Raw genomic sequence first — 18,253 nt, 5'->3', positions numbered from 1 at the left:
ACTTTATTTTTTACCATTAACAGTGGTTATTATACCAAATTCTGTGAAATTTCATGAATTAAAGTGATAAAATTCATAGTTTAAAGTTCTAAAATTCGAAGTACAAACGAGTTTCAATTTTAATTTTAAAGAATGCAGAACATCCAACCTCCAATGTTTCGAGTTATTTTGAAAATGCAACACAAAATGTAACTTTCCTGATTTTGAAATTATAGATATTGTATTCACAAAATAATAGATCATATATTCTTAAAGTAAATATGTTTTGTATTTCAACATATATTTTTTAAAAGTTACACTTGGATATGGTTATCACAACTCAATATAACTTTTAAATGAAACTAAAATTTGGGGCGTTTAATAATCGCATTTAGATGTAAAACATTAAAATTTTCATAACCACAAAGAATCATTCGAAAGCAATCACTGATCGAGGTGCTTACTGTGAATGAGAAATTCAAAAAAGAAATCAAATGCATTCACTATCAGAACTGTCGTACACTTTACAAATCAACTCTCCAGTCAATGGCCAAACAAAAAACTATCTTCCATCCGTCTTCATCAATGGCTATATTTCACCTACTGCTACCATCTCATTCTCATTCTCATTTCAAATGTTCGTTGATCAGAACCATTACCGCCGATAAATAATAATAGATAAATATTTCTCCAAAATGCACAAACATAAAGCCATCGGAAAAATGACCTCACGGCACTCAGCTAGACCCTGCAGAAACACAAAAACAAGCTAATCATCTTGCACAATCATTCGACACTGGGGAACCTTTTTTTGTAGCATAGACGTTCCTTTGAAGGTCATCATTTGCGAAACATCTTTTCTAAAGTTGTCAAGCTGCAGAATAATGGACGAGTATTGATGTCAAGGGCAGTTCAAAACAAAGCAAAACAACACAATACACCACCCGCAAACAAACTAACAAACACGTGTACCTGTTCCGAAGGTATCTTTTCGAAACCAAATTTCTGTGTCCATATAGATTCTGCTTCCTCAGCAGCAGGTAGCACAAAGGTCCTCACATTCAAGAAAGCAAGCAATCTCTCAATGCAGGAGAACAATATCTGGAAGTAACCCTGTGCCGACATTTGAGCTCCATCAAACAAAAATAAAATAAGGTGTGGCGGTGTTGCTCCAAGTGGTAAAGAGCCAGGCCTCAAGTGTCCCCCACCCTATGATCCTAGGTTCGAATCCCCACCCCCTATCCCCACTAACTACCAACTCTCCTTGCGAGGTCAAAAAAAATAAAAATAAAAATAAAATAGCAGCACAATTGAAATAGATGGTAAAGAATAAATTATTAAAGATTAATACAACAGTCTTAAAGAAGAAAGTAGTCTTCATGTCAAAGTCTCAACTTGATACACAATTTTTAGCAAACAATTCAAATCAATCACTAATAATTCATTAATTTTCAGATTATTCACAATTAATATGGACAATAAATTAATGTAACAAGTTACTAGCAATGACCCAGATTCCCAACATGCATTGCTTTTATTCTACTAAATTTGCCATCTCACGCGGGTTTCCAACTAAAATTAACTGAAAAGTTTATCAAAAAGGCTTTTTTGCGGTTAAGAATGAATGGTATTTCATTAACATTGTTACGTATATTACCTGTGGTTAATAAGTTCTAAATATTATAAATAGGTATATTGCAAAAAAAAACTCTGTAACCACCAAGATTTTGCAAGTTCCCCGTAATTGGAAAAAAATAATAATAATAATAAATTGCTTATGCTAAAAATAATAATAAATTGCTTATGCTACAGGCTGACAAGGTTAAGACGATGGTCCAAATCTAATAACAGCCTCTATAAGCAAAATAATGTCCGAAGGCATCTCCATGTTTCCTTCCTAGTATCCCGTGTTGGCAGGACCAATATTGAGCGATGGCCTTTTTCTATTTTAGCTGATTAAGAAGGTTATAGAGATGGGATGTGAGTGTGCATTCCAAAAAGTATATCAATCTCACCTTTCCTTGATTACCATTACTTGTTGCAACTAAAGGGAGTTCTGCAACTTCGCATCCGAAAACTCGGAGGATTGCAGCTGATACAACAGATGAACTGCATGATTAGCAAAAAAAGGTAGGTATTAGAAGCCTTACAGCAAAATGCATATGTTCTTGAAATTTTATTTATTTAACCTCCTCCTGTTATAAAATCTGGACCCTTGAATGTAGTCCAACAGTATCATAAAAACCACTACAAGTACAACAACAAAGCCAAATAACTCATACTTGACTGTTAATACTGCACAATACATCCCTCCATAGTCTTGGCCCCTTAGATTCCTTCTGTGAGAGAGAGAGAGAGAGGTGAAAATTTTAATTTAGACAAGACAGAAGAACAATGGAAATACATGAGAAAGAGAATAAGGGGCGATGGGTAATTATGCATGATATGCGGCGTGTTATGTGATGCTTACCCATAAACCATTGATGGAATAAAATCCTGTCCAGTAGTCAAATCAACTATAGGATCAAAGCATTCCTGAAGCAGAGGCAAGAGACATTATTAAATTAACAATTGCAATGATGGTAACTCCTCTTATGCATTTCAAGTAATCGAAAAATGTAAGATTAATAACAAGCACAAATATTAAACCCATGTGAAGGCTAAAAGTAAAAAAATATTCAAGGGCAATGTTTAGTCCTAGCCAAAGATATAATGTGCTCAACCTTATGTCAGCAAACAATTTGAGTGCGGGAAGAGTAAATGCAGCAACAAGATCATATAAAATCAATCACATATGAAGTGTTCAAACTAGGTATACAAGGGGGAAAAAGTAAAAATAAAAACCCTAGAATCGTAGCCCCTGTTTCCTAAGTTAGCATGTTAGATCTTATCTTATGTCAAATCAAACTTAAATCACATTTACTCACAAAAATAAAAAATAAAAGAATAAAAGAATAATGATAGGAAAGTTTCTGAAATGATATAAATTAAAATTTATTTAATGTTCGAAGCAAACAATAAGTACGATATTTTATTTGCACCAATTGTAAAATAGCAATTGGACCACCAATTATCACTAAAAAAAATAACTAATCCTTGAACAAACGAAGTATCAAGGTGAATATAGCACAATAAGTACTTACATGGAAGATGGCTACAGCCTTTGAAAGCAACAATCTAGTTTCACGAGAAGCAATTTTGCCACTTAGAACCCTCCATCTCACATCAAAGTCGAAGACGGTGCCTGGATCTTTCTCCTCGTGCTTCTTCTTTAGAACATCCAAGAGAGAGTCTGGGAGCTTCTCTTCTCCACGAATTAACAAATTCTGCAGTGCACAAGAGATCCTCTGGCAATCCATGCTGCAGAACCACTTCCCCTTCGGCAATTCCTGTTGCATAAAAGACATCACATTTCGATTCAGAAGGCGACAAATGAATAACAAATACAGGGCAGAGAAGTAACTTTATAAAAAGTAAACAATGTGCAAACTATGAGAAATGTTATATATGTGCACACCTCTAAATCTGCCATTTTATTTTTCTTCAAGCAGCCAACATGATATTCCCTCTCACACTGGACATATAAAGTATATTAATTAGTTAATTAATTATAAAAACAAGGATATGCAAGATTTAGCATATGGCACTCCTCATTCATATCAATTAATAACAGATAAGATATGAACCAAGATGCAGAATTTGAAACAATACCTGATCACAAAGTATAACTGTGAGTTCACCAAATCCAGATTTGCTGAAGTCATAACCTCTATACACAACCAAAAAAAAAAAAAGGATCTGTCAAGTGATGAAGGTAGGGTATAAGTGTAGTATGCACTAATAGTTCATAACAATTGCAAAACAAAAATCATGCAAAGATCCAAACTTCAACTTCAACAAATTTGCCATGCATACAGTGCAAGTATATAATCACCACCTGCACAACACACATGCAATAGCTTCAACTTCTTCTGGGTTTTTGATGATGCGAATGCATCGCTTTGTGATCTGTTCTATAGGATCAACTCCTGAAATACGTCCGGCAGCCACAGCATTGGCATTATGCTCCACAAACTTCTCTCTCAGAAACATATTCTGGCAATACTGACAGTACCATTTACCACGAGGGATGCTGGTAAGGGATGCACATTCTGTATAAGCCAATAAGAATACCCAAAAAACCAACTCAGAAAGAGCACCACCATAGAAACAATTTCGAGTGTGACTACTTCAGTCAACAGAAAAGAAGTCCAAATATCAAGTAAACAAAGGTAATAGAAAGCAAGCATTAATCGCAAGCATAGAGAAGTAGGGTTGTGCTAGATAAACATCACACCCTTACCTTGATCCATTCCAATGAGGTTAGCCACGTGAATTCTCTTTTTCAATTCTTTTTAATCAATACATTACATCTCCTATTAATTTGTTATTTCTATGTTTGGTTTTTAATTCTTCATCCCATCCCATGCTAGAGTTGGTTTTCCATTTTGCCGCTTAACTTATTAGTTATAGGCTGCCTATTATTTTAACTAAAATTAATTTCATTTTGCCACATTTCCAGGCCTACGTTGTACATGTTCATACCACATAAGCCTACTTTCTCTTATTTTATCACTAACAGGTCACAACTCCTAATCTCTCTGTTGATTATAATCATGTCTCTTTTAGTTAAACGTATCAACATTCTCATTTCAATGATATAATATACTGTTCTTATTTTTTTTCAATCTCTAGCATTTTTCTCTGTATGATATAAAATTCCCCTTCTAACTTATTCAATATTCTTTTATTGCATAAGATACCATTAGCTTGTCCATTTTGCCTTTTTTGTTGCAATCTTACTTGTTACATCATCATCTATCTCTCAGTGGTGGTATAAAATTCCCATTCTAACTTATTCAACATTCTTTTATTGCAAAAGATCATCTCTTAGGGTGGTTTTGTATGATCATAAATATCAAAAATGGTTATTTTGAAAAACAAATTGACCTTGAATTGTTATCTTTACATTGTCAATTTCCGTAGCTTTATTTAATATGCACTCTCTATACATTATTTTACTTTTACTAATTTTTAACTCCCTTGACTCCAAAATATTTCTTCAAGTTCTATTTTTGTTGCTTAAGTTTCCTTTAAAAAAATGTTTAACAGCACTCTATCATCAGGCAGCAAACAACATGCACCATGTATTCAGTGACGGAGCCAGAAATTTTATCTTGTGGGGCCAAGCAATGTGCAAGAATGAGTATGCAACGAAAAACCTGAACCAAAATAATATATACAAAAACAAAGATATTGATAAATCATATTTAACTAATACATTAATAATTGTTCAAAAAGCATTGCACAATCACCTCACAAACAATACTATGAAACATAATATTTTGACAAAATCCTACTCTTTTTTTCCTTCAAAGAAAATTTCGATTTTGCATTACGAGCAAGAAAGGGATCCACCCTCTTTTGATTTGGTTCTGCCAATTCAATACAATCAAATACAATCTATGTATCTACCATGTGGAATACTATTCATACAAGAACCAAAATAATAGATACAAAAACTAAAATATTGATAAATAATATGTAACTAATACATTCATAATTGTTCAAAATGCGTAGCACAGTCACCTCACTAACAATACTATTATACATAATATTTTGACAAAATCCTACTCTTTTTTTCCTTCGAAGAAAATTTCGATTTTGCATAACGAGCAAGAAAGGGATCCACCTTCTTTTAAATTGGTTTTGTCGATTAAATACAATCAAATCCAATCAATGCATCTAACATGTGGTATAGTATTCGTATGAGAACCAAAATAATAGATACAAAAACTAAGATATTGATAAATAATATTTAATTAATACATTCATAATTTTTCAAAAAGCATTGCACAATCACCTCACTAACAATACTATTATAAATAATAGTTTGACAAAATCCTACTCTTTTTTTCCTTCAAAGAAATTTCAATTTTGCATAAGGAGCAAGAAAGGGATTACGATTTCTTTCATGTTGGCCTAGGGTCAAAGAGTTGACTAAAAGCTAAAAGACTTGTGAATTTCTTCCTCTTTGCGCTTTTGCCTTGGAGAGAAATCAATAGAGTAAAAGAGAGACCAAGTAGGATAGATTATCTTGCTTTGGATTTTGGGAGAGATATCTATAGACACATTGTAAGACATAATAGTAAATTTAAAATTGAGAAAAGAAACATTAGGAATAAATAAAACATAAAGGTTCTCTTTTTTAAAATAAAAATAAATAAATAAAAAATGAGAGGAGGGCATACTTACAATTACAAAAAAATATAGAGACAAAATTAACATAAAAGAAATATTGAGTAGGGCCAGCCACTTGGCTCTGTCCTTGCACGTAATGTCACCTTATATATCTTTTGTTATTTCATTTAAAACTACTATAAAGAGGTTCAAGCTTTGTGTTGGTCATTGGTGCAAACCATTTAATAAGAAAATCATTAGTTTCTACAGATATAGTTTGTAGTCCCCATGTATGTATGCATATCTTGGATAGCTTTTGATATAATTGACATGATTCCTTTTCTTTTCTTTGTATGGGCCTACCAATTATGTGTTCTCTATACCCACCCCATCATATGCCTTCTCTAAAAGAATTTATATCTTGTGAATCTTCTTTTTTTTATTTCTACATTCATCAATCCATTATCTTATTAAGTAAATGGTCAACATAATGGATCTTCCTACCATAAATCCAAACTAGTTGACCAAATATAGTTGATTTTTTCCTTCTTTTTTATATATCCATTCATCAACTCATTATGTTATCAAGTAAATGGCCATATTTATCAACAAAAAGTTATTGAGTAAATGGCCACTATACTGGATCTTCCTATCATAAATCCAAACTGGTTACAAGATAATGTTGATTTTTTATTTAATCTTTGTCCAATCACCCTTTCCCATAGTTTCCTAGTGTGACTCCGTAATTTCATTCCTCAGTAGTTCCTATAGGTTTGTATATATCCATTATTTTTAATAACCTGGTACTACAATGCTCCATTTAGCTGGCATCACATCGTCCTTCAAAATTTCATTGAATTCGCTTGGTAATCCTGTAACTTTATTATCTAAATTATTAAATGCTTTCTCTATTTCTTAATTTTTAATTTACTGAACATTCATTACTCTAAATCTTCACTAAGATGTTCCTAATTTAATAATCCTAAAAATAATTGGAAAAATTACACTATCTCCCCTCTAGTTTGGAAATGACAAAAACCTCCCTTGTGTACCCAAAAGTTCACTATTGGCCCGAGGTTTATGGTTTTCTAAAATTACAACGCCATTTTTGCCCCTGAAACATATGCAGAGACAATGTTATCTGCGTTGACCCGTATAGAATACAAAACTAACCTCATTTTGACTGATTTGAATTTACTAATACGCCCTTATTTATTTCCTAAGCAAGCGTTGTAGATTTGAATGGAGCGTTCAATAAGCATCATAGAGAGGAAAAGATAGACAGATAGTTGAGAAAAGGTTTTTGATGGTTGGCATCTTTACAGTAGTTATTTCTTTATCATGGGTATATTAGATTCTCTATTTTTGATAGTAATTACATATTGTACATTAAAACTGAGAATTGGTACCATCAGCGCAGGTGGGTGAACTCTCCTCTTCAAAGGGGAGGCAAGCGGTTCAAGCCCCACAAGGAACAGCGTGGTGTGTGAGTGTGTGGTTGTGTTGCTTACCTACCAAAAATGATCTCAGGATAGTAACCATACAGGTAGCACTCGGGAACTCGGCCCAAAGAGGAAAAAAAATGTAGTGCCAGTGTGATCAGATTACCTAGGCAATATGCTAAAGAATGAAGCCACACAAAAACCTGTAGTCATTGTATGAGAAAATCTTTTACAAGATCAATGTTGTGTAAAAACCAAGATTTAAGTTTTTTCTTTTCTTTTTAATAGGCAAAAAACAATATTCAGTCTATTATTTTATGTCTCTAAAAGGATGTGGCATCACTCTGACTGCAATCATTACAATCCAGTTATATTTTTAAGAAGTCCTTTAAGAGACAAGATTTTCTAACCATAACTTATAAAAAATATTTTTTCTTCAGTTTTAACTTTTTTTCTTTAAAAGTAAAAAGAACATGGTACTAAGAACATTGTTAAAGGACAAGGAAAGAAAACAATTAACTAATCAATAAATAAATAAGAAACTCTGTATTTCTAGCTTCAGTGTTTGAAATTTACACAGTAGTGCAATTAGAGTTGCAAGAACTTCTTCCTCTCTCCATAGTTTCTTCTTTATTTTCTTTCCTAAGTCAGCATTGATTTATAACATTACTTAAGTAAGAATTATAAAACTACAGAGAGCAACACCACCAATGAAAAAGCTAAAAAGCAACTGCTAAGGAATATGTTATTCTTCCAAAATAATTTGACATTCACCTATGTGGAAGGCCCTTGGGCATCCATCACAAAGCAAAAGATTTCCACCATCTGCACAGATGATGCATAGATCATCATTGTCCCTGGCAGCTTTCTCACGACCTTTTAATAGAGATATTGCCAACTCATGGAGAGACACCCCATTAGATGTGTAAATGTATCCATAGCTGCAGAAAAACAATTATTTTTATTTTAAAAAAAAAAAGAAAAAAAAGAAAGATAAATACAAAGAAACCAACATAATGACTTGTATTTCAAGGGGAAAAATAAAAAATAAAAAATAAAAAATAAAAAATGAAGAAAAAAAAAAAAGAAAAAGACTCACGGTTTTCTGCGCGAGGCCCAACCTGCATGAGCTTCAAACGTTGAGGCGCTGACCTACACATCAATTGTAATAATAATTACCAACACCTACCAGATATTCATAAACTATGAAGTTCAAGGAGTAAGAAAAGTACCTCAGTACGGCAACAATAACAAAATATTCCAAGGCCCTTTTTATAACCCTGGAGCAATTTCTGCCAATAAGAAAGGTGTCAATTTATATACTTAAATAAATGAAAAGATATAGCATGTATAATAGTTGGCTAATCAACCTGTCCATTGGAATAATAAGCTAATTCAGTTCCATCCGGTAATGCACCTTCTTCAAAAACCAACTTATGCAACCTCAGATCTCTTCATTTACAAGAGGGGAAAATCACAAAACCAACAAATTTTATTTACTTAACAAAAAATTTAAAAATATACATATGCAGCAACTTAAGCAGAAATATGCTCAACAAAATGGATAGATACAAAATACCAACTTTTTTGTTATCTTCCATCGCCTCTTTTTTTGTGAAGAAAAACGTAAAGGGGCACTTTTAGAGGACCTTGGAATCACAACTGATTTTGATGACCTGAATCAACAAGATGGAAACAATTCAAAAGAAATTAACAGAAAAATATGCTGATTATATACAAATATAATCACTTAAATAGAAATTAACCAAAAAGAATACTTTTTTCTAATCTTCCCTAGACTCCCGTTTGCTGACGTAATATGCACTGAAGCACTTCTAGAGGACTTCGAAACCAAAGTTGGTTTCAATAAACTTCAATAACACGGATAAAAGCATATCAGAAGAGGAAAACAGAATTTCCAGCAACAAAATACATTCCACTCAATGCAATCCCAAGAAAATAACTTAACCAAAAAAAAAAAACCCAGAAAGGGCACTGACTTTTTTGTTATCTTCCCCCTACTTTTGTTTTGCGATGAAATACGCTCTGAAGCACTTCCTGGGGACTTCAGAACCCAAGCTGATTTTGAGGACCTGTGATAGTCCAGATGGAAGCATATTAAAAGAAGGGAACACAATAACTAGATCAATTCATTGCAAACAAAGAAAAAGCAATTTCACTTAATGCAAAATAAAATAAATAACTAAATAAACCCAGAAAATACACCAACTTCTTTTCTCTCTTCCCTTTACTCGTATTTTGTGATGAACTACTGACTAAAGCACTTTCAGATGACTTTGAAACCGAAGCTGGTTTCGAAGACCTGAAATAACCATATGCAAGCATAACAAAAAGTGAGAAATAAAATATCTACCTAAATTCTGAACCATTATTGCAACAAAGAATTGGAATCCAACTTAACAGAAAACGAAATTGACCAAAAAAGGCACCAACGTTTTTGGAATTTTCTCTTGACTGTTGTTTTCTGACAACATACCCACTTTAGCTATTCTAGACGATCTCTTTAAGACCAAATCTTGTTTTGATGACCTGAAAATAACCCAGATGAAATCATATAATGGTAGTATAAAATATCCAGAAAAAAAAAAAATTTCTTTAAGTGCAAACTAAGATTCACTCTTGTATCTTAAAAAAATAGAATCATAACCTGGCTATGGTGCTCTTCGGTTGTGATATTATGTTTCTTTAAGGCTTAAAAAGAAAATCCCTTATCAAAGATATAACACTCGAAAGTACAATGGCACAATGCAACAATTTAACCTGGATTAGTCTTTGTTAAAATGTAGCCTTTATAAGGAATATGGAGATGAAGGCAGATCCCTTGTATAAAATAAGACTCAAGAAATGAATAAAAAAGAAGTAAAGAAAAAAATAAAATAAAATAACTCATAGCTAGTTAAAGCTATCCATTCTTTGGGGCCTACTCCGATCTTTTGAGTCATAAATAATTGAAGCTTTCATTTCTTTCCAAACCTTTTCCATGCTAATCTCGAACACCTTCAAAACAAAATATGACGCCATAACATGATTATATCATAGGCTCAACTGTTATAGACTGATACACTAGTTGTAAAATCATACGGATATCAGCTGTCACAGGATTTTAAAATCCAATATCATTCACAATTGTGTTGAAACAGTCATTGTGGCATCTTACATATAATTTATACAATTAAGGCGAGAATGCTTCTTGAATAATTTCCTTTTTATTGTTTTCCCTATTATCTCATTCAAAAATAGTAAGCTATTTTTTAATCAGTCTTATTCTCGTAAAGAACGAAATACCAACATGCAATCAGTTTAGACGAAAAAGAATCACTAATCTATCCATCCTTTTTCTCCTCAAAAAGGGCATGAAGCAGCTAGAATTTATCCATGTATCCTTACAGCATCGCAATCAACCCTGAGAAACTTTCCTTCTATTATGGTTGCAATCAACCTCAATATTCTCATTTGCCACCAACTAAATCCGATCTTTAGACTAAATATTAACTTTAATCGCTCATATACTTTGAATCAAAAATAAAATTTTCTCTTTTTTATTCTTTTAACAAGAGAAACAAAGATGATTACCAGATATGTAATTGGTTTCCCCAAAAATAAATAAATAAAAATAAAGAAAAGAAAAGAAAGAAAATGAAAACGTATTTTTAGAAATAATAAACTATAAGTAGAAAGAAAATGAATTTTAGAAATAATAAACTATAAGTTGAACCAAATGCAAATTTTTTTTTTTTTTTTTTGATAAGTAATTGTTTTTAGTTTTTTGTGTAAACTTATTCCTTTTACCCGCTCCCTATAAGTATCGTAGAGAAGTCCAAAATTTTCCTCTACGCTTTTTAAATTCCTTTGTTCCTTAACAAATCCAAATGCTTTCCAACTTCATCTGTTAAATCCAGCAGATCAAGATTTTGAGATGAAACCTAAGAAGCACGGACACGGATACGGGACACGGATACGACACGACACGGACATGGCGACACGGCAAATCCAAAAAAATTAGGACACGGACACGGATACAGGACACGGATACGACACGACACGGACACGGCGACACGGCAAATCCAAAAAAATTAGAACACGGACACGGCGAATAGTATATATATATATATATATATCAGCATTAATAATTTAAAAAAAAAAAACACTGATATGTTTAGGTTGGAAAATATATATATATATCACTGATATGTTAGTATATATATATATTAGCATCTTTAGGACACGGACACAGCGAATTGTGGCATCTTTAGTATATATATATATATATATACATATATATATATATATATATATATATCAGCATCTTTAGGGTAGTACAAAACAAAAAATAGAACATATCAGCATTAAAAATTTAAAAAAAAAAAAAAATTAACATATCAGCATTAAAAATTAAAAAAAAAAAATTCCAGAAAAGTGTGTCCGAGCCGTGTCTGAGCCGTGTCCGAGCTGTCCGAGCTGTGTCCGTGGCGTGTCCGAGCCGTGTCCGAAAATTAAAAAAAATAAAAAAATTCCAGACACGTTTTTTGGCGTGTCCGACACATGTCGGGGCGTGTCCGACGCGTGTCCGTGTCCGACGCGTGTCGGACACAGATTCTTCGCCCATTTTGGAGTGTCCGTGCTTCCTAGGATGAAACCCTCTTGGTCAACAAATATTCTGGTAACAGAAAGAAACAACCTAAAACACTTTTTTAAGTATAAAACTAATCTTCCTAAATTCAGTCTACAATTCACCCGTCTCTTGCATTACATAAATTGTAATTGTAATTAGCAATTGTCCAACTTCATCTGTTACATCCAGCAGATCAAGGAATAAATTCCATCCATGTGTGCAAGATTTTGATATGAAACCCTCTTGGTCAACAAATATTCTGGAACAGAAAGAACAAACTAAAACACTTTTTTTAAGCATAAAAGTAATCTTCCTAAATTCAGTCTACAATTCACTCGTCTCTTGCATTACGTAAATCTTAAATTGTAATTAACAATTTTAATAAACAGGCATCCATGCATTTCTTGTATCTACACTAGTACAGGCAAAGAAGATATACAGCCAATTGTGAGCAAACACCAACAATTCAAGACAGCAACATAGACTGCATAGTTAATACAGTTTCAAGAATTAACAGTTAAACAAAAAATACCTAGTACTTGGGCCAGCTGTTTGGGTTGGGCCAGATTGCAAGTCCTTCAATTCCAAGCATGAATCGCAAAATTGCCCAAATTTTGAAGCCACCGTTGCAATAAAGGAGCCTAAAAGATCATTAAAACCAACATGCTTTAAACTCACTAGCAGTCAAACATGTTAAAATGAAACTAAGTTGATAAGAGGAAAGCTCACCCTTGCAATTCTGACATATGATAGATTCCCTTACAGGCAATGAACCAATAGCACTCTGAATTGTCTCTTCCAATGTGTCTAGAGGAGAGCTCTTGCAAGCCTTCACCACCTGAAGGAGGTTTTTCCCATTCTCAAGGCATATATACTGTGCCGCACGTCTGTACGATTGACAAGCATGAATCTCAAATTGGCAAGGTGTAACAACCTACATTTATGAGCGTAATAAAGAACTGAAATATTAAACACAACCAAACAACATAGGAAACTGATTAGCAAACTGCGAAAGCACATTGAAATAAGGTATAAGATACTTACCCTGTAACCCTTGCACAAATTACAAGAACACAAAATACCAATTCCTTTAACCACTCCAGTAAGTGCAGTTCCCTATTAAGTAAAATAGCAGTTATTTAGTATCTCACTATAAATGTTTGATTATTAACGATAACAACAAGGGCACCTTTAAATTTACAATGGACACTGAATCGCTCCATTTTCATTTACATAGAATCTGGAAGGAAAATTCCATCATCACAAGAAAGACCATAAAAGAAAATGGTTTTACCCCGAAAACTGGTTGTGAGTTTTAGAATGTCAAATGATCCTGTCTCTTGAACAGGTATACACGTGTATAAAAGTGCTTATGTGTTGCATGCTTTAGTTTTTCTTACATCACTCCAGCCATGGTTTTCACTGCTACAAATCCACCATCCCAAAAAGAACACACATACATATATACATGTGTATATATGAAAGAAATGTAGTAATAAACTCTCACAAAATATCCAACATTCCCTCAAAAATTTGAGAATTGGGCCATAAAGTATACCTTTTTGCCACCATTGTAATAAACTGAATATCCCTCGAGCAAACCAGTCTCAAAAAGCTCCCTAACAGTCGTTGGTTGCTTCGTTAATGTAATCTTCTTTGACATTTTGAGTTCCAACTTCTTGGTTGGAGTCCCCAATGCACTAACTGCACCAGTTTCATTCCCCTCAACTTCCAAAACTGCTTCACTATTACCACTATCCAGTACACCAGTCTCAACGGGCCCCGACACCAAACACTCCACTGCCTCCACATTTGCTTCCAGTGCACCAGTCTCAATGGGAACCGACACCAAACACTCCACTGCCTCCACATTTGCTTCCAGTGCACCACTCTCAATGGGAACCGACACCAAACACTCCACTGCCTCCACATTTGCTTTCAATGCCGACCTTGTAAATCGCCGTGGAGCATTTACAGGCACAACTTTCTTCTTCTTCCTCTTCTGATCAACCACAACTTGTGCAGCCTCACAAGCACTTTCTTTGGGAGCAGGATTTTCAATACCACCCACTAGCTCTTCCATAACTGAAGCCTGTGCCAAATTAACTCCATTGTCGACTTCGCATACTGGTGTTGCCAAATTGCACTCTAGATGATCCCTATTTACAGTTTCGACCACACTCTCATTTACCTCCAACTCCACAGTCGCACTCTTGAACTTTTTATTTCTAGTATACACAGAAATTTCATTACTCTGACTTGTAATTACCTCCTTTTCTTCGTTCTTATAGATCAAACCATTCGTTTCGGACTTTTGTTGAGACCCATTAATAGAACCATTCAAGCCAGACTCGTGCACAGCAAAACCCTTGACTCTTTTACTACTTCTTTTCTCAGAAACTCCGTTCAATGCACTATTAAGAGGCTTCGAAGAGCGAGTCCGACCGAAAGAACCAATAAGCTGAGACTGAGCCTCCAATGCGAAAGCCAATTCACGCTTCATATCTGTATTCGGACCCTGTCAAGACAAAAAGACATGCACTGATCGAGCAACAATGTTGCGAGAATAAGAAATTTAAATTGCAGAAAGAGAGGTGTACCTATTCATGAAGTGGTTTGGGAGAATCACATTAAACCCTAATTTCTCGGGTTGATATAGAGATTTTTATGTGGAGCACATCTGAGATGTGATTCGTTGTCGATGGCCTTGAATCGATCCGTCGAAATCAAAGTAATGGTCCTAAGAAATTGGAATGAGGGAGGTATTAGGGTTTTGGAGAGATTGTTAGAATTAGAAGAGGGACTTCGAGAAGAAGGCGATGGACCAAACTACAAAGGCCACGGTAAAGAAATGGGAACTCAACAGGTTAGAGAGAGAGAGGAAGGGTATTTTTTTTTTTTTTAACCTGGTGGTGTATTGGGATAAGAAAAATGGTAGAATCGTAATTAAGAAGGACAAGTAGAAGTAAAAATCACTTTACCAAAACAACATTAACATGACAATTGAAGAATGATTTCCATTGCGTTAAAATATATACATATATGTATGTATGTGTGTGATTTCCATTGTATCAATAATATATTGTATTTTCAATAACAAGTAATTGTAAATTGACCCAAAATTCAACTCTAGTGGGAAGAACTCCTTTTAAATTTGCTTAGAGCATTAGCACCTGTCTGTTCGAATTTTTGTTCTTTAAAAATATTATTTTAGTTTTTTTTAAGAGTTATGTGAGCAATTTTGGCTCTCTAAAAACAAACACTGTATCAGGTTCTTCGAAAATCTCCAAAAAATTAAAAAAAATCAAAAAATTAACTTTTTCCAAGCGGCTATATATTTTACAGCTATACTTTCCATCTTTTATAATGAAAACTGATTTGCTCATTTGAAAATTATCATTCCATTCATCTATCTCCATTGTTGCAAAATATCATTATTCATCCCCTTCAATTTCAAAATTTTAATGGCTTCGTCATTACAAGTTTTTCTTTTAGCGGACTCTAATTTTTCATCTTCCTTGTCATCCACGTAGGAAAATGACTCTATTGCCACTTTGATTCAACAAGATCAAAACAAATTTCTATAAGATTATGAATTCAATGAGGCCAGAAATAGTTGAGTAAATATTTCAATACATTCATCGTGACCAAGAGGGAAGCCACTATCAGCTAACGAAAAACTACTTCGACGAGAATTACACATATCCACCAAAGTACTTTCATAGACGATTCAAGATGTGACAATAATTTTTTCTTCGTATTCTTAATGATATCAAAGTTTATGATGACCACTTTGTCCAATAAAGGGATATGACGGGTTGTTTGGTGTTGTCTTCTATACAAAAGATGACAAATGTTATTCGTATACTCGCATATGGTTGTGCAACCGATCAAAATCAACGAGAGCACTGCCATTAAATGTTTGAAGGCATTTTTTAATGCTATTACTGTTGTGTTTGGAGAGGAGTACATGCACCCATCCAACAAGGGCGACATAGCACAACTGCTTCAAGAAAATGAGCAGAGAGTATCCCCAGGTATGCTTAGTTCTATCGATTGTATATACTGGGAGTTGAAGAATTGCCGAGTTGAGTGGCATGGCATCATAAGGGACGCTCCAGTAAGCATACTCTCATATTAGAAACAGTTGCCTCACAATATATTGTGGATTTGGCATGCATTCTTTTGAATGTTGGGTTCACACAATGATATAAATATGCTAGATCATTCCCTGATATTCAACGGTATTGTTAGTGGCCAATTGTCTCCGGTTAATTATGTGGTGAATGGACATCACTATAGAATAAAGTATTATATGTTTGATAATATATACCCTAAGTGGGCAACTTTGATGCAGACCATTCCGTGACCCAACCACAAAAAAAGAAAAATTGTTTGCTTAATGACAAGAGGCATAAAGGAAAGATATGGAACGAGCTTTTGGGGTATTGCAGATCAAGTGGGCAATAACGCAATGACCAGTGCGTTATTAAGAGAAAGATGACTTGCACCATATAATGAAGACATGCATCATCCTTCACAACACGATCATTAAAGATGAGCATCACACAAATGTTGGAAGATGGACTCCGCCACCGGATGAGGCAATCCCGATTTCCACTTTAAGTCAATGCACATCAGTTTTAGCAGTAAACATCTTCTCTTGCCAACTTCAGATTCGTAATAGAGAAACAAATATGCGGTTGAAAAATTATTTGATGGAAAATTTATGGAATCGCTATGGTGATGAAGACGTTTAATTTATGTTACATTTTTTTTCCTTTTTAAGATGTTATGGCATTTCATGTATTGGAAATTTTTTTATGGAATGATTTTTTAAGATTAAAAATGATGAAATTGTTTCTCAACAACAATATTTTTCAATCAAACAATAGCTTTACAAATTATTAAAAAAAAAAAAAAAAATTAAACAAAACAATTTAAAATAACTTAAACAATACAATATCCTAAATTGGATTAAGAAAACAAATAGGCTAAGGATTTCAAAATCCTATAGGAACCTTAACGCAGACCACAAATGCATAAATTTCAATATCTCACATTGTCGTGCAATAATCCAAGCTTTCCCAGCTTCTGTTGGTGTCAAACTTGGATCTGTTAACATGATTTATTTCTCTTCGGTTCTTTTTTTCTCCTCAATCTCCATCCGTCTAGCCAACTGTTTCTCTTGAATCTCCAGTTGTCTTGTCTTCTCTTTCTCAGCTTTTCTTACCTCTTGTGCCATTTGGGCATCCTTAAATTTCTCCTAACGAGTCTCATAATGGCATTTGAGATCATTAAAATTGTTAACAAATGAATTTTGTAAATGCAAAATTATTTTTTCCTCAGCGCTAGTATACCGTTTTTCTTCCTGTTGGTCATTATAATTGTTGATATTTTTTACACCAGGTTAATCATTTTCGCCCATGTACGGTGATTCTTCAACCAAAGCTCCATCTGTCATGGTTGCATGACTTAATGGAGTAGATGGAAGTGAGTGCCCAACATACTCATTAATGTTAAAGTCAAATCCATTCCTCCTTTTCACCGCTTGTTTGTCTACGAAATAGGTATTTAGCTGTTATCATATACACGAAAAAATTAATAACAAATTAAAAGCCGAATGTTTAAAATATTTACGAGTTATATTTAAAACAATAAATAAATCACCATATCATCTGTGCTAAAGTTACCAGGGCGATCCATTTCGATGTTAGTCATGCACCAAAAAAATTTACTGATTTTTTATTGGATGGTGGACCAACGACTGGATTTCGCAAATATAACTTTTGAGGATTCGCTCCCATAACTTCTTCTTACTTTGGTATGCCCCTGTAATGGCATTGGAGGTAATAGACATCCACGGCCAACATAAAGCCTCATTTTTTGTTATGGACCAATTTGAATTTCAGATAATCGGTTGTTATGTGGAAGGTTGGAAGTTTCTTGATTGTGGCACACCAATACCATAATATTGATG

At 33.8% G+C, this 18,253-nt stretch overlaps 1 protein-coding gene across 4 annotated transcripts; it reads right to left on the bottom strand.

Annotated features, from left to right (window-relative positions):
- Positions 1 to 449: 449 nt before the first annotated feature.
- LOC132293362 (increased DNA methylation 1-like) lies at positions 450 to 15,257 on the bottom strand. Of its 4 annotated transcripts, XM_059790810.1 has the most exons (23): positions 14,874 to 15,256; positions 13,832 to 14,791; positions 13,318 to 13,389; positions 13,003 to 13,207; positions 12,806 to 12,914; positions 10,095 to 10,190; positions 9,871 to 9,963; positions 9,641 to 9,733; positions 9,419 to 9,511; positions 9,224 to 9,316; positions 9,011 to 9,092; positions 8,873 to 8,932; positions 8,740 to 8,792; positions 8,415 to 8,581; positions 3,917 to 4,130; positions 3,691 to 3,748; positions 3,497 to 3,553; positions 3,123 to 3,368; positions 2,450 to 2,514; positions 2,262 to 2,318; positions 1,995 to 2,088; positions 952 to 1,092; positions 450 to 853 (listed from the first exon to the last, which is right to left on the bottom strand). In XM_059790810.1, the coding sequence occupies exons 2-23, from the start codon at positions 14,774 to 14,776 to the stop codon at positions 749 to 751; spliced, it is 3,198 nt and encodes a 1,065-aa protein (XP_059646793.1). In that variant the 5' UTR covers positions 14,777 to 14,791; positions 14,874 to 15,256; the 3' UTR covers positions 450 to 748. The 4 variants fall into 4 exon arrangements, with proteins under 4 accessions (XP_059646793.1, XP_059646794.1, XP_059646796.1 ...); XM_059790811.1 differs by lacking the exon at positions 9,419 to 9,511 and having other exon boundaries at positions 14,874 to 15,257; XM_059790813.1 differs by lacking the exon at positions 14,874 to 15,256 and having other exon boundaries at positions 13,003 to 13,160; positions 13,832 to 13,986.
- Between the last annotated feature and the right edge of the window lie 2,996 nt (positions 15,258 to 18,253).

Source organism: Cornus florida, unplaced genomic scaffold (genome assembly GCF_030987335.1).
Source record: "Cornus florida cultivar Cherokee Brave unplaced genomic scaffold, ASM3098733v1 CherokeeBrave_3.0.0_Hap2_Chr02, whole genome shotgun sequence".
Taxonomy (NCBI): Eukaryota; Viridiplantae; Streptophyta; class Magnoliopsida; order Cornales; family Cornaceae; genus Cornus; species Cornus florida.
The sequence above is the reverse complement of the archived record's forward strand: the minus strand, read 5'-3'. Positions and strand labels throughout refer to the sequence as shown.